This window comes from Protomyctophum parallelum, assembly GCF_964188405.1.
Source record: "Protomyctophum parallelum genome assembly, chromosome: 3".
In the NCBI taxonomy this organism is placed as follows: Eukaryota; Metazoa; Chordata; class Actinopteri; order Myctophiformes; family Myctophidae; genus Protomyctophum; species Protomyctophum parallelum.
In genome coordinates, this window is record NC_139698.1 from 41,912,784 (window position 1) to 41,927,154 (window position 14,371).

General features: G+C 45.5%; 1 protein-coding gene across 2 annotated transcripts in view; it reads left to right on the top strand.

The window, feature by feature from the left end:
* Positions 1–14,371, top strand: part of bbs9 (Bardet-Biedl syndrome 9) — a 207,743-nt gene that overhangs the window by 18,602 nt on the left and 174,770 nt on the right. For both annotated transcript variants that reach the window (XM_083760769.1, XM_083760770.1), the window contains exons 6-8: positions 4,496–4,580; positions 4,752–4,935; positions 11,271–11,400. In XM_083760769.1, the coding sequence (XP_083616895.1) occupies positions 4,496–4,580; positions 4,752–4,935; positions 11,271–11,400 (399 nt within the window). The remainder of the gene's footprint in view (positions 1–4,495; positions 4,581–4,751; positions 4,936–11,270; positions 11,401–14,371) is intronic.

Sequence of the window (14,371 nt, forward strand, 5' to 3'; positions counted from 1 at the left end):
TCCGCCAGGCCTGATTGCCTAGGTAGGGCTGTGTCAGTCATCGACTGCGGCTGTCAGGACATGAGCTGGAAATATAGTTTGTACGAGAATGTCTTTGTGGTGGCCCCTATGGGCAGAAGTTAAAGCTGTTTTGGAGGTGCGCTGGCTCCTCAACATGCGATTCCAATTTGGGTATGATTGTTGATGATTGGATATTGCATTAATAATGGCAACAAATTTGTCAACGCAATAAAAGCAAAGCGGTATGGATTATCAACCCCCTGTTTCATGGTCATTGCCACATCACTCACAAGACTATTTGTGTTAGCCGGACGCTTAACCGTAATAATGACAAGAATGCAGGGCCTCGTTCTTCTCTCCACGACCCGTCTGTGCCAAAACGAGGGACCTTAATCCAGCAATTAAAAAATAATATTTATTTTTATCTTCTTCTTGAACTGACAGGTCCTTTTTGATCTAGTGACCTTAATTCAAGAAAAAAATAGTTTTACATATATACAATTTAAATTGTATATATTTTTAAGGAAACCCAAGTGCATGCTACTCGGAAGACTTTCCAAGTTTCTGTTTCTACACAAAAAGGAGGTGCTAACCGTGTAACCAGACACACTAAAAGTATGTTGGTCGATATTTCTACAACCTGTCTTGTTTCCTTCAAAGCACAACGTTGTGGTTTTAAAGCAGTTATTCTTGGGATTCGATTCCCTGTTTTAATTGCCACATCGATAAGATCACACCAAGCTACTGGTAAACGGTGTTGTTTTGAAATGCCACGAGCAGTTGTTTGACATCGTCACATTGAAAGGATGCTGATTGGTCTGATAACGTTTCTTCACCGGCAAAACCCTGTGAATGACAGCATGACCAGGCCCTTGAATCACCACAAATACTTGGACGTGGCTGGAGCCAGGCTACATTTGTGCCTAATTAGGTGGGGGAAATATTGGGGTCTCGTTTCTGCTACAAATACTTACAATTGTAGCATTTGGGTGGGGTGCCCAATGGGTGGAAGTAAAATCATTTCTTAGAGAGGCCCTTCAAAAGTGTCATTCAGATTTGATTTGGAGCAGATCGGACACTGCATTCATGATTTGTGGCATTTTTAGCTGAAGGGGCCCCTCCTGCAAACTTTGGAAGCCAATTGAAGATAATCAGAATGGAATATGAAAAGTGTGTGCGTGCGTGCATGCATGCGTGTGTGTATGTGTGTGTGTGTGTGTGTGCATCTGTGTGTGTGTGTCCTTCCAGAGGCAAAGGCCATGTGTCTTGCAGTAAGGGCAGAACAGAACTTTTAATCCATGGCTTCTGGTTAGGATACACCCACACTGTTTTTGTGAGGACCACAGAATGTTTCTGAATATAGATTTCCACCTGTGTCCATAGAGTGTGTGTGTGTGTGCGTGTGTGTGTGTGTATGTGATTCCCACCACACACACACACACACACGCACACGCACACGCGCACGCACACGCACACACACACACACACACTGGCCTTGATAGATGTTATACTATGCCATAAACAATGTGAAGGCCCACACCTACTGTAGGCCTGGTATAAGTACAACATCATGGTACTGGAACATGGGACGAACCCATAAGTTGCATTACATACTGTAAGGAATGCATGCAAATATCTGTAGCGACATTTGACAAACAACGCTGTCGCACGTAAAAAAAAAACCCAACATGGCCCGTTGTGAGCTTAGCTTTGCTATTATCTATGAGTGAACTGGTGAAATAGTTTTGTCTAACTTGTGAGTGTATGTCTAGAGCTATGCAGTACATTCCAATGTGCAGAAACCTTTTTTATGTCTGTACGAGTACATAAAGATGTGTTGTGTGCAGTTCTGCAAAAGAACACTAAATGCACTCATGTCTGTCCATCTGTTTAGAATGCAAGGGAGTTATAGTACACGTTTCTAGAATTGAAGTTTGGAGAATGTTAATAGAAGTTGTGTGTGTGTGTGTGTGTGTGTGTGTGTGTGTGTGTGTGTGTGTGTGTGTGTGTGTGTGTGTGTGTGTGTGTGTGTGTGTGTGTGTGTGTGTGTGTGTGTGTGTGTGTGTGTGTGTGTGTGTGTGTGTGTGTGTGTGTGTGTTTAATGTGTGTATATAAGGCCAGGTTTTCAGAGAGATCCTCTTTCATATAAATGAGCAGGCTGTTTCCTCTGGCTCACTGTCCCACGCTCTGCCTGATGACTGATACCTTCTACACACACACACACACACACACACACACACACACACACACACACACACACACACACACACACACACACACGCCCCCACTGGCAGTATGATAGACGTAAGAACATAGAATGGGATTGTGTGGTTGGCCGGTGAGAAGTGTTTGTGGTGAAGGTGGTGTGCGTGTATATGTATGCGTGTGTGTGTCTATGTGGGTGAACTCATATCCCCACACCTACACAAACACACACACACGCACCCCAGCATGGGCCCTTACGGTTCAATCTCTTTCAAATTTTACACTCTCAGAAATGTTTTTAACACTGAGGATTTCTACATAATAGTCACACCGAAGCATACACAGGACTGCCCATCTCTTTAGGCGTGTGTGTGTGTGTGTGTGTGTGTGTGTATGTATCCTCATAATGTTAGGCATGCAGGTGAATAATGAGTTTTTCGTGGTTTCCTCTTTCTCTCTCTCTCCCACACACACACAGAGCTGTGATTATGTGCGTTTGCTCTCAATTCATTCACTATCCAACCACCAGCCACTTGTGGGTTGAATTGACCACACACACACACACACACACGCCGCCGCCTTCATTCATTCAAACCACCTCAAATGCATCATTAGTAAAATATCTAACTGAAAGGTGAACTTGAAATGTACAACCGAATGAAAGAACACAGTTATTGTAGTGTTTTTTCTAGCATAATTGAACCAAATTGAATCTGTTCACTAAAACAAGTGTCTGTCTGTCCATGCATTCCGTGCCCTTCCTCTCTCTCTCGCTTACATTCTATGTTTCCTTGAGGGATACACTTAAACATTTTGATTTCTTTTTTATTAAAAAACCTTCTTCAGTTAATCAAAATGTATCGTTATACCCCTAATTGTTAGGTATACTCACTTAAACCAAATGATGCTGGGTACCCACAATGCGGAATCCAGCTATCATTACCACTAAAAAGCACACCTGCTGAGAGAGATTATCGATGACATGGAGGACAATAACGCTTATGTACTGTAAAGATGACATATGCCTTGGAAGCAGCAGAAACACATTGCTCTACGTCCATGTGCTGACAACTAACAGCTTTCCCATGGACAGGTGATTAAACCTCCTCTTGGCCATTATTTTGGCATCCATTTTGGATTACAACTGCCACCTTATTGGATTTACAGCAGATTCCAGTGCAACCAGCCTTGCCTAATTGCAAGAGAGTGTGGTCCAAACGTTGAAAAAATATAAAATAAAAATAAAATCCAAACCAAGGGAACGTTGCCTGGATAAATCACCAATTATTCTATTCTTGGACTGAGAGTCTTTTCTGGGTTGGGCTACTTTCTGAATATAGCTGTCCACCTGTGTGTGTGTGTGTGTGTGTGTGTGTGTGTGTGTGTGTGTGTGTGTGTGTGTGTGTGTGTGTGTGTGTGTGTGTGCGTGTGCGCGTGTGTGCGTGCGCGTGCCTGCGTGCGTTAGAGAGAGAGAGACAGACATAGATTCCCGCTAGCCTTCTGCAACTGCCAACCTCTTACTGGAAAACCCCTCATGTAGACATAGTCCAAAATCAACTGACCACGGATCAGTGTGACCACTTTAACCTCTGTGAGCTGTCAGCAGCACGCACATGAGGAGGAGAATCACCTTGTTTGCCTGATACCAGTGAGGTTGTGATATAGGAACAGCATTTCATCAGTGGTGAGATGATCCCCTCCAGTGAGGTTGTGATATAGGAACAGCATTTCATCAGTGGTGAGATGATCCCCACCAGTGAGGTTGTGATATAGGAACAGCATTTCATCAGTGGTGAGATGATCCCCTCCATGCCGACCCTTACGGCTGTTAAACACTGACAGACACTGACAGAGCTTTGGCATGCTTAAAACAACCGTCACGACCAGCACCCACGTGTTTATCAATCTAATCAGAGTTGCTTCCACGGATCTCACCCCACATCAGAGGCAAATGCCCACGTTGTTCTTTTCTGGATCAGGGCCCACTGGAAAATGATGAAAGTATCCGCAGCCTTTCGGCTGCCGTGTCGGATGGGTGGGCCATGTTTAGAGAATGTTCATCATTTTAATTATCAATAAATCGATTGTGGGATCAATAGAACTAACACATTTGAAGTGCGTATTTATTGGTATCACTTTTTAATATTAATATTAATGTTATATTTTCATTCAAAATATTTGAATGAAAATGCCTTGTGGAGGCCCACTTGCAATTCCCTCAGCGTCAGCGGTATGATACATTGACAGGATGTTGGCTCCTGACTCAGGGACGACACGCTTTGTTTTTCAGATATGAGACGCTGGCTGTGGCCACAGAGGCAGAGAGCAGACAGGACCCTGACGCGCCAGTCAAGACAGGAGGCAAGAGGCTGACTGTAAGTGTTCAACATGGTTCCCACGGCACGTCTCTGTTTGTGTCCCATGCATTTTAGAGACCGGTTGGAGACTTCTTGACTGTATTGGGTGTGTGCACTGCTATACTTGTGAGGGCCAAATCTCCCAAGAAGTATAGAAATGGACAGTGTGTGTGTGTGTGTGTCATCCAGGCGGACTGGACGCTGGTCCTGGGAGAGCAGGCGTTGGACCTCTCGGTTCCCAGCTTCTCTCACTCCACCGCCTCCATCTTTGTTCTGGGTGAACGCAACCTCTACTGTCTGCGCGACAACGGGCAGATACGCTTCATGAAGAAGCTGGAGTTCAACCCCAGCTGCTTCCTGCCCTATGCCTCAGGTACGGAAAACACACCCTCCAGGCAGCGCTCGCTCAGCGCCCACGTTGAACCTCGTAACGAGACCGCTTCCAGAAAAATCCTGAAGGAATGGAATATTTCTATAAAACAAGCTCTGAGAAATGGTCCCTGAGGTTGTGCGTGTGGGAATGTGTGTGTGTCTGCACCTTTGTCCTCCCTCCTGTCAAGTGTTTTTGATAAGAGCCCTCCCATCCTCTTAGTGTCCAGTAGCAGAGTATAAACAGAGCGTGTTTATACAGTACCATGTCTCCTCTCCATCTGTAAATACCCACCACCCTCCGACACACACTGACCTGGCTCTGAGCCACAAACTAGGCTGTGTACATGTTTGAACACAGTGAGTTGAAAAAAAAAACGACCTCTACATTTATAATAAATTTGCCGTTTTGACGCACATTTCCCTCCTTTTGGCTGCACAAAGACGAAAAAACGGAATCAGAGTAAATACAGGAAAGGGAGAGACGGGTAAGAAGATGGGACTTGGCCTGGGCCGTGGCTCAGCGGTCCAGGCACCTTGGCCGGTAGTCCGAGTCTGGCAGTGTGCCGCGGGCTCGACTCCCGATCCCGACGGCCTTTACTGCATGTCACTCTCCCATCTCTCCCCCCCATTTCCTGTCAGCCTACTGTCTGTCATAAAGGCGAAAGCCGCAAAAAAAATCATTAAAAAAATGAAGAAGATGGGACTTGACAAAAGGATGCGGTGGAGTGCAAAGTCCCCAAAAATAAAACGATAGAATTACGCTGCGGGATAAGTGTTATTCTGTTGCTTTACCACACAAAACCAGCCTCTGATGTTTGTCATTGTCACTCTAATTCTGAGTTCTTTGACATAGACCTTACAGAATATCTTCCGTAAGGATTAAAATCATCATCTTTTGATTGGGGATGGAAACATGATTCTGATAATCACACACCAAATAGCTAACTGACCAGCCTGACTTGGCCCATAGATATAGGCCAGTGTGGCCAGGCCTCGGGTCCGGACTCCGGATGAGGTCAGAATATAAACTGTAGAGGACAAACGTGTATCTGATCCAATGTGTTTTGAGAGGCAGTTTCATTTGTTCTATATATGCCAGGGGTTCCCAACGTTTTGGCTGGGCACCCCCGGAAATGCTTTGGCCATGTCTCGCGCCCCCCTCCCCGCCCCCCTCCCCACCACCAATACAAACTGACTGCAAAAATATCCTTAATAATAGAGAAAATATATCATAAATGAATACTGAAACCCGATATAATCATTATGAAATGTGTACTATGTAAACTCCATTTTCCAGCCATTCAGTTGGAAAATAATTTGAGGACCCCCCGAGGGGTCATGACCCACGGGTTGAGAACCCCTATAGGCCAGAGACCACATACAGTATGCAGGTCAACATGCATACCGTATTAGGTTGAAATGATGATTGTAATCTAAAACTCTTTTTTTTTAACATTGATTGTCTGACAAAACATGCAGTATTTCCTTAATGGTGGTGGTTGTTTACTTAATAGATGAGATACTGTATAGACTCTGACCCTGTTATTGTTATTTAAGGCACTATGAGTTATGCTATTTGAGCCATAACAACAATCGTAGTCTTAGGTGTGCTAGTCTTTCTCTGTTTTTTTTTTTTCTCAAGTGACATAACAAACGTATAGCGCAGGGGGGAAAAAAGCTCCCATTTCTCCTCACACACCTTAATTTTCGGTAGCTGAACCAGTATTTACCCAGCATGTCTCCTCTCCATCTGATCTGTATGTCTGCCCCCCCCCACCTCCTCTGGGCAGGGGGTCTTAAGCGGGTCCCACGCGTGGTGTTAAGGCCTGAACACAGTGGGTTCAGTGTCCCGGGCCTCCATTTCCTCAGCGCTGGCAGAGGAAGTCTCAACCGGCCTGGTCTGCTGATCCATATGGAACAGCTCGCTATAGCGATCACACGCCACACACTGGCTCACACCTGACTAAATACACACACACACACACACACACACACACACACACACACACACTTGTCTATGTGTGCAATTTAGTTCATATTGTTCAGTTTATGCACGCATCGTCTCTTGCTGTTTCGCTCTCTAACCCTACTTTCAGACACAGAAATATTTCATTTTGGCTGTGTGTGTGTGTGTGTGTGTGTGTGTGTACGACGTGTGCACATGTGTGTGTGTGTGTGTGTGTGTGTACGACGTGTGCACATGTGTGTGTGGGTGTGTGGGTGTGTGTGTGTGTGGGGGAAGGTGCACGATGCTGGCTAATCCCCGCAGGCCTGGGAATGGGTTCCAGCCTCACACATCTCTCCTCTCTTCACCTCATGGGGAGAGAGAGGCAGAGGAGAAGGGAGGAGGAAAGAGAGAGAGAGATTGATGAAAGATGAAGACTTTGCCGATGCATTTCAAGGCAATGAATTAGTGACCAAGCTTGCATGAAAGTCAACAGAAGACCGATATCTGGAAACATTTGTAATTACTAGACATGTAGTGTAGCAGAACAAGCACCACATTTGAAAATAGCATATTTTGGGTAATTTAGTCTACATTTTATGCCGTATTTAATTTATCCTGCCTGAAACTTTTTGGGGCTACTATACAACGAGTGCCGATGTGTGGATCACTGCATTTTATTAGATTTTGGTCACAGACATTCGCTATGGTTGGAAAAGATTAGATTCGGTTTTCGAAAATTAGATTTGGGTTACTTTTATCTCCTGTTCTGCAGGGAGAAACTGCAGGGAGCAACCTAATGTTTCACACGTTCATCACATGCACGCATGCATGCATGCACACGGACCACACACACACACACACACACACACACACACACACACACACACACCTACACACAGTACACACACACACACACAGGGCGGTCTGCCCTGCAGGATAAGGTGCCCGCGTGCGTGTTGCGTGCTAATCCTACCAGGCCTGAAAGTAATGTTCCAGGCTTGCACACCTCTTTTCCTCCTGGAAAGGCAGGGAGGAAGGAGGGAGAGAGAGAGAATTTGAGTTGAGGAGGTGAAATTTGGAAGTTAACAAAGTTGGTTAGCCTTAAAGGAAAAATAAAGTTCCAGATGATATGGACACTTTACAGTGCATATTACAGACGCATTACAGTGCATAATAGACATTAGATGATTGTGGTCATTTGCCGCCGGAGACGAGAGAGCACACACATGGTTTTATATAACGACACTCTCAAGGGGGCATTCTTTACTGTGATTACAGCAGTAAGTTAATCATGAGCCACTACCCTGCCCAGAGGAACACCCACAATCACTAGGGCTGTCACCATTACACATTCAACTTCACCATTAATTGTCACTCAAATAATTGCGATTTAACGATTTATTTGTGTTTTTGGTATTGGAAATTGGAACATTTAAAATGAATATAAATTACATTTCTGTTTGCCTTTTAGTCTTTGTAATAAAAAAGTGCACAGGGCAGATATGAATAATAACTGAAACATGCCAAGAATTTACTGAAAAAAAAAAGAATAGCTTTTATGTATGAACATCTTTCAACATGGACACGGTTATGACGATTAAGCTAAATGTTGTTAAATGTTAACTAAATGATTCCTTCAAAGTAGTACGCATGTATGGTAAGAGAAATAGAAGACACACACACGCACGTGCGCGTCCACACACACACACACACACACACACACACACACACACACATTGGTCTGAAAGAACACCACGTGCGTTAGGACAGTAAAAAATTTTTTTTAATGCTGCTGGGAGTTATCAACCTGGTTGTAATATGTCTTTGACCATTAAGACTGCATGAATCAAGCTGCATTGTAGAATGAATTGTGATCCAACTATCTTCTAGACTCTAGTCACATTGGATCATGTTTTACGGTGTGATGTGTACATCCTCCTAGAACCTGCTTCCAATAAGACAGGAGAGAGGAGAGGGAATAGGAGACGGGGAGGGGGAAAGGAATTTGAGGAGACAAAGGATATTAAACTCAAGGTATGCCTCACACCGAATACCGCCAGTCAACGGATTTAATAACTTTTCAATGGAGATCATGCGACGCAGCTGCGGACGACACGCAGAGGATCTATCCATCCAGTGAACCCTGTCTGTGCGCCTACAGTATGTCAATATGTTCAGTTGAAAGGTCGGGAATTATCATGAAACTAGAGGTTTGCCAATTATTATATAGCATTGTCAATCTATGGCGAATCAAGTCATGGAGAGGCTGATAGCAGTTTTGTCCTGTTACCAGTACCGTTTTTGAGATACTGTAACTTGTCTGGCATCAAAGTGATGGCCTGACAAGTTTCATGTCAATCCGCTCTTTACATTTTGAGATATTGGCAGACTCAGAGTTGAAATTTTGGCCAGATGGCTGCTTTAGAGGAATGGTCAAATTGGTCATCACATTATCCTCTGGGAAGTATAATGATATTTATGTGTAAGTGGCTACAGGAAAGGCCATGGGGTCACAAAAGCTAGGGTTCATCCTCCGTCAAGCAATTCGTTGGGAGCATCTGGTTACGATCTCCCTAGGGAGGTCCTTGTGGCACGTCCCACTGGGAGCAGACCCCGGGGCAGACAAAGGTGCAGTTGGAGGAATCACATAGACTCACTGGCCTTGGAACGCCTCGGGATCCCCTAGGTCCTAGGGGATCCCGAGGCGTTCCAAGGTCAGTTCCTAGGGCCTAGGAGGAAGTTACTGAGGTTGCTCTGGAGAGGTCTCTGGTGGAGCTGTTGCCCACGCGACCCGACTACAGGTAAGCGGTTGAAGATGGATGGATGAATGGACCAAGATTCTCATCCTGCTCCTACCGGGGCTAAAATGAGGGGTGCAGAAATTACCTGGTGAATTTAAATAGAGACCATAATGGAGAAAACTCGAGCCAGAGAGAAGGGAGTGAGCCTGGCAAGTGAAAGCTGGATTACGATAAGCTCTGGGGAGAGGAGTGTGCGAGCGAGAGAGTGTAGCGTCGTCCGGCTGTGGAGGATAAGGAGGAGATTCGTCTCTCTTCTTTGCTCTGTTCTTCTGGCCTTCAGCGACACAGCTGCCTCTGCTGGCTCGCTGCCATGCTTCTCTCTCTCTCCCACTTCATCTATCTCTCCCTCTGTCTGTGTCTGCCTTTCTCACTCTATCTCTCTGCATCTGTATATCTGTCTGTGTATGTCTGTCTGTCTCTCTTTCTCTCTCTCTCTCTCTCTCTCTGTTTTTCTCCCTACTTCTCTCAGGGCATTTTCTTACTAGGTACGATTGCTTCGTACCATGCCTGAGTAGGATATTCCACTTCCACTGTTTTGTCCCCATCCCGGTTCTCTCTCCGGTACGGTTCATGTGTACTTGGGTGCTGTTGTGTTCGCATCAGGTGTGTACTTGGGTATACGGAACAACATTACTCATATGAAAGCTGAACGTCCGAAGCAATTGTACTTAGGTACGGTACAAAGCAGTTGTACTTGATATCAAATTGGCCTCAGACTGATAATATGACCATTTGACAAAACCATTCTAATAAATAACAATGTTGCATTGTTTATCTACACACCCACACGCATGTGCAGCCGTGCGCGCGCGCACACACACACACACACACACACACACACACACACACACCCTTTGGCGGAGAAAGGGAGGAGAAGAGAGTTGGCGAACTTTAAAGGAGGAACAAGGAGGAGAGGAAAAGCTGAATGTAAAGGTGGAAGCAGTTGGACATATGTAATTATCTGGTGTTGTTGGACAGTGACAGAGAAGGTTGAGAGATGCTTTGATGTGGCCCAGAGGTCCAACATACAGACGATCCCCTGTCATTTAGGCCCCGCACGCCTCCTCTGCCCACGTGTGACCGCTGTTGCTATATTCCATGTTCTAACTGTGTATTCAACTGTGTGTGTGTGTGTGTGTGTGTGTGTGTGTGTGTGTGTGTGTGTGTGTGTGTGTGTGTGTGTGTGTGTGTGTGTGTGTGTGTGTGTGTGTGTGTGTGTGTGTGTGTGTGTGTGTGTGTGTGTGTGTGTGTGTGTGTGTGTGTGTGTGTGTGTGTGTGTGTGTGTGTGTGTGTGTGTGTGTGTGTGTGTGTGTGTGTGTGCGTGCGTGCGTGCGTGCGTGCGTGTGCGCGCGCGCGCGCGCGGTTGCTCGAGGCGTGTGCTTTGCGTGTGGCCCTCAGATCTTCTTAGGAGGTACTCGCACTATTGGTGGGACGGAGCGGACACGTGTGTTTGTGTGTGTGTACAGTGGATGGGTGGGTTAATCAGGGTGCACGCTGCTACTGTACATTAGCTATTTTCTTCCACGTGACACCTCATCCAAAAGTGTTTTCTTTGTTCTTTTCTTTTTTCAATGCGGCCCCCCACAGTGACAGAAGGAACCACCAACCTGTTGCTAGCCAACCATACCAACATGCTGCTGGTCTACCAGGACGTGACCTTGAAATGGGCGTCTCAGCTGTCCTGTGTCCCTGTGGCCGTACGCATCGCCAACTTCACGTAAGTACGCCTGGTTTTATCTGTGAACGTGAGACCACAGCGGGGGCCATGTGGAGCTCCTCTGTGCTGTCTGTTTGTTATGTGTGTGTAATGTAAGTATATATATATATATATATATATATATATATATACTGTGCAGATTGACATGCTGTGCTACTGTTTCATGGCCGTAGGACTAGGTAGTAGTAATTTCACTCTATATGTCGCTAATATTATTAGGGTGTGTGTGTGTGGGGGGGGGGGGGGGCGGTTGTAATATAATGTAAATGTTATACAGGTGTACCTGGGAGGTGGATGGGAAAGATGGATGCTGAAAGGCAGACAGTAATTGAGAGAGTCTAAACAAGACTTCAGATGGATGGATGGATGGATGGATGTTGCTTGGACTGGTTATCGGCGTGTCATGCATGCTTCTGTGTATATTACTTTGTCTATGAGCTCCACTCAAAAAAGGTTAGTCTGCTAATGCCCACCAGATTAGGTCCCTTTCTGCCTCTACAGTACACACACACACGCACACACACACACACACACACACACACACACACACACACACACACACACACACACACACACACACACACACACACACACACACACACACACTGTTAACAGGTGTGTTATTGGTCAGACCCATCTATTGTTGTGTTTATCAGCCTGTGAAATCCACAGTGATCCTCTCTACAGGAAATTACTCCACAATGTCTTCCAGCTGGCCAATCACAACAGATAAGGGAGTGGCCCGCTGTAACCAGTCATCCATCCTATATTGTAAATGACCACAATCAAACCGCAATTTGATACAATTACAACGCAAAGCACAAACACTGGGGAATAATGATGCCGCGTGCGTGCGCGCGCGCATTTACGCATATGTTACAGTATGTGTTCTCGTGCTGCTGTGTGTGTGTGTGTGTGTGTGTGTGTGTGTGTGTGTGTGTTTAAGATGCAGGAGATACTGTGTGTCTGGGACGTTGTTTGCTTTTGTTTGAGGGTGTGTTGTTTTAAGGCGCTTGATAGTTATCATCTTGTTCAGCGTGTTGTTAGTGTTCATAGACTGTGGAGTGTGGGAGAGGAACACACACACACACACACACACGTGCGTGCGTGCGTGCACTCACAGATCTAACAAGCTGGGGCCATACTGTACAGTAAGGCTGGCTGTGTCCATTGCTTGCTTTAGGGTATGTTGGATCAGCCTAACCAGGTTCCATATGTCAGGGTCGGGGAGTCTGAAATCCTTCACTTCAGGGGTCTCGCTGTCTGATGGGATCACGAGAACTCTCAGTATCACTGTTTACCTTTTAAAGACCCCTGGCTGGGTCTCCCGTACCACCCAGCTAGAGAGATCCAGGTGTTTGGTCCAATGGCTACAATGACTGGTAACAGCCCCAATTCATCAGTAACTTTTGCCCTATTTTTTCGCAGACAACTGAATTTAAATTTAGAATAGAACCTGCATATTAAAATGTATCTGTAATATTCATATCCCTCCTGGTAGCTGTACATAATCTCATACCGGTAACTATACCTACATTAATCACTTAACACAATATTTGCCAGACCCACGATTTCTTTGGATTATTCTGTAAATCCACCTTTGCCAAAACGTAAGTACAAAACCATTGTTTACACTGAGAGAAGATGTCCCGGACTGAAGCTATGTGTCTGTTGTGTCATCACACAGTCACTTTCGTTTCAACGTACGAGTTCACAGCTGTCGAAACGTTGTAGTTTTCTTTTTTGCAGGATTTTTGGACAGAATCTGGAGGATTAATATAAAAAAATGTGTTTTAAAAAAGTCGGCCTCCTGGTGGCGCTATAACAGGCAGTTCTGGAAAATTTGGGGCAGAGGCTCATCATTGGCATCCAGGGAGTGTGTGCAAAATTTGGCATCGGAGATTAGCTGTTAACAGACAGACGGACGGACGGACGTGCGCACACACACAAACACTCACACACGGACGGAGTGCAAAACATACTCTCTCCCCATGCCTTCGGCCTGGTGGATACAAAAATGTAGAGTGATCTTCTAAATGAGTGATTCAGTCGAAGCATATTATATTATGGTCATTTTATGATAAGAAAATGGCTAGTCTGGAATTGTGTATCTGTGTATGGCCAGCATACAGCTTGTTCCTTGCTGTAGGAGGAATATAAAATATTATAAAAAATCGCCCTGCTGGCGGCGCTAAAAAAATCATATCCGTGCAAATTTCAGATTTTATGTTTTTAGGTGGAAGCTATGTTGCTATGGCTCCAGCTAACGGGGTTCCTTTAATAAAAGAAGTCTGTCTGTCCGACTTTTTTCTCGCCATACCTCTTCCTCTCTCTGTCTTTCCCTCTCACAACAGGCTCACCCTAGGTTGTAGTGTTTTGATATCATTCTCCCAGAAGTGTGTTATGAGCCAGCTAGTCTGTTCCAACACACCAATCAGGCCCTCAGTTTGCACTGTACATCATATTTATGGTCAAGAGTCCCCCCTCTCCCACTCCCTCTCACCCCCACACGGGCACACACACACACACACACACACACACACACACACACACACACACACACACACACACACACACACACACACACACACACACACACACACACACACACACACACACACACACCCTCTCACACACACACACACACACACACACACACACACACACACACACGCACACAGACACAGTGGGAGAGCAGCTTCTGCAAGGGTTATGGGGTAAGGGAAGCATGTTTGTGTGTGCACGTGCGTGCCTGCCTGTATGTGTATTTATCCCGCAGTAGTAAAAGTTCTTGTTTTAATGCTCCCTCAGACACCCTCCTGTGCAGGTGTGGGGCCAACCATTGCTATGAACCCTATGTCCCGTGTGTGTGTGTGTGTGTGTGTGTGTGTGTGTGTGTGTGTGTGTGTGTGTGTGTGTGTGTGTGTGCGCCTCAGCGGCCTGGAATCACAACACATCTGCAACCAGTTAG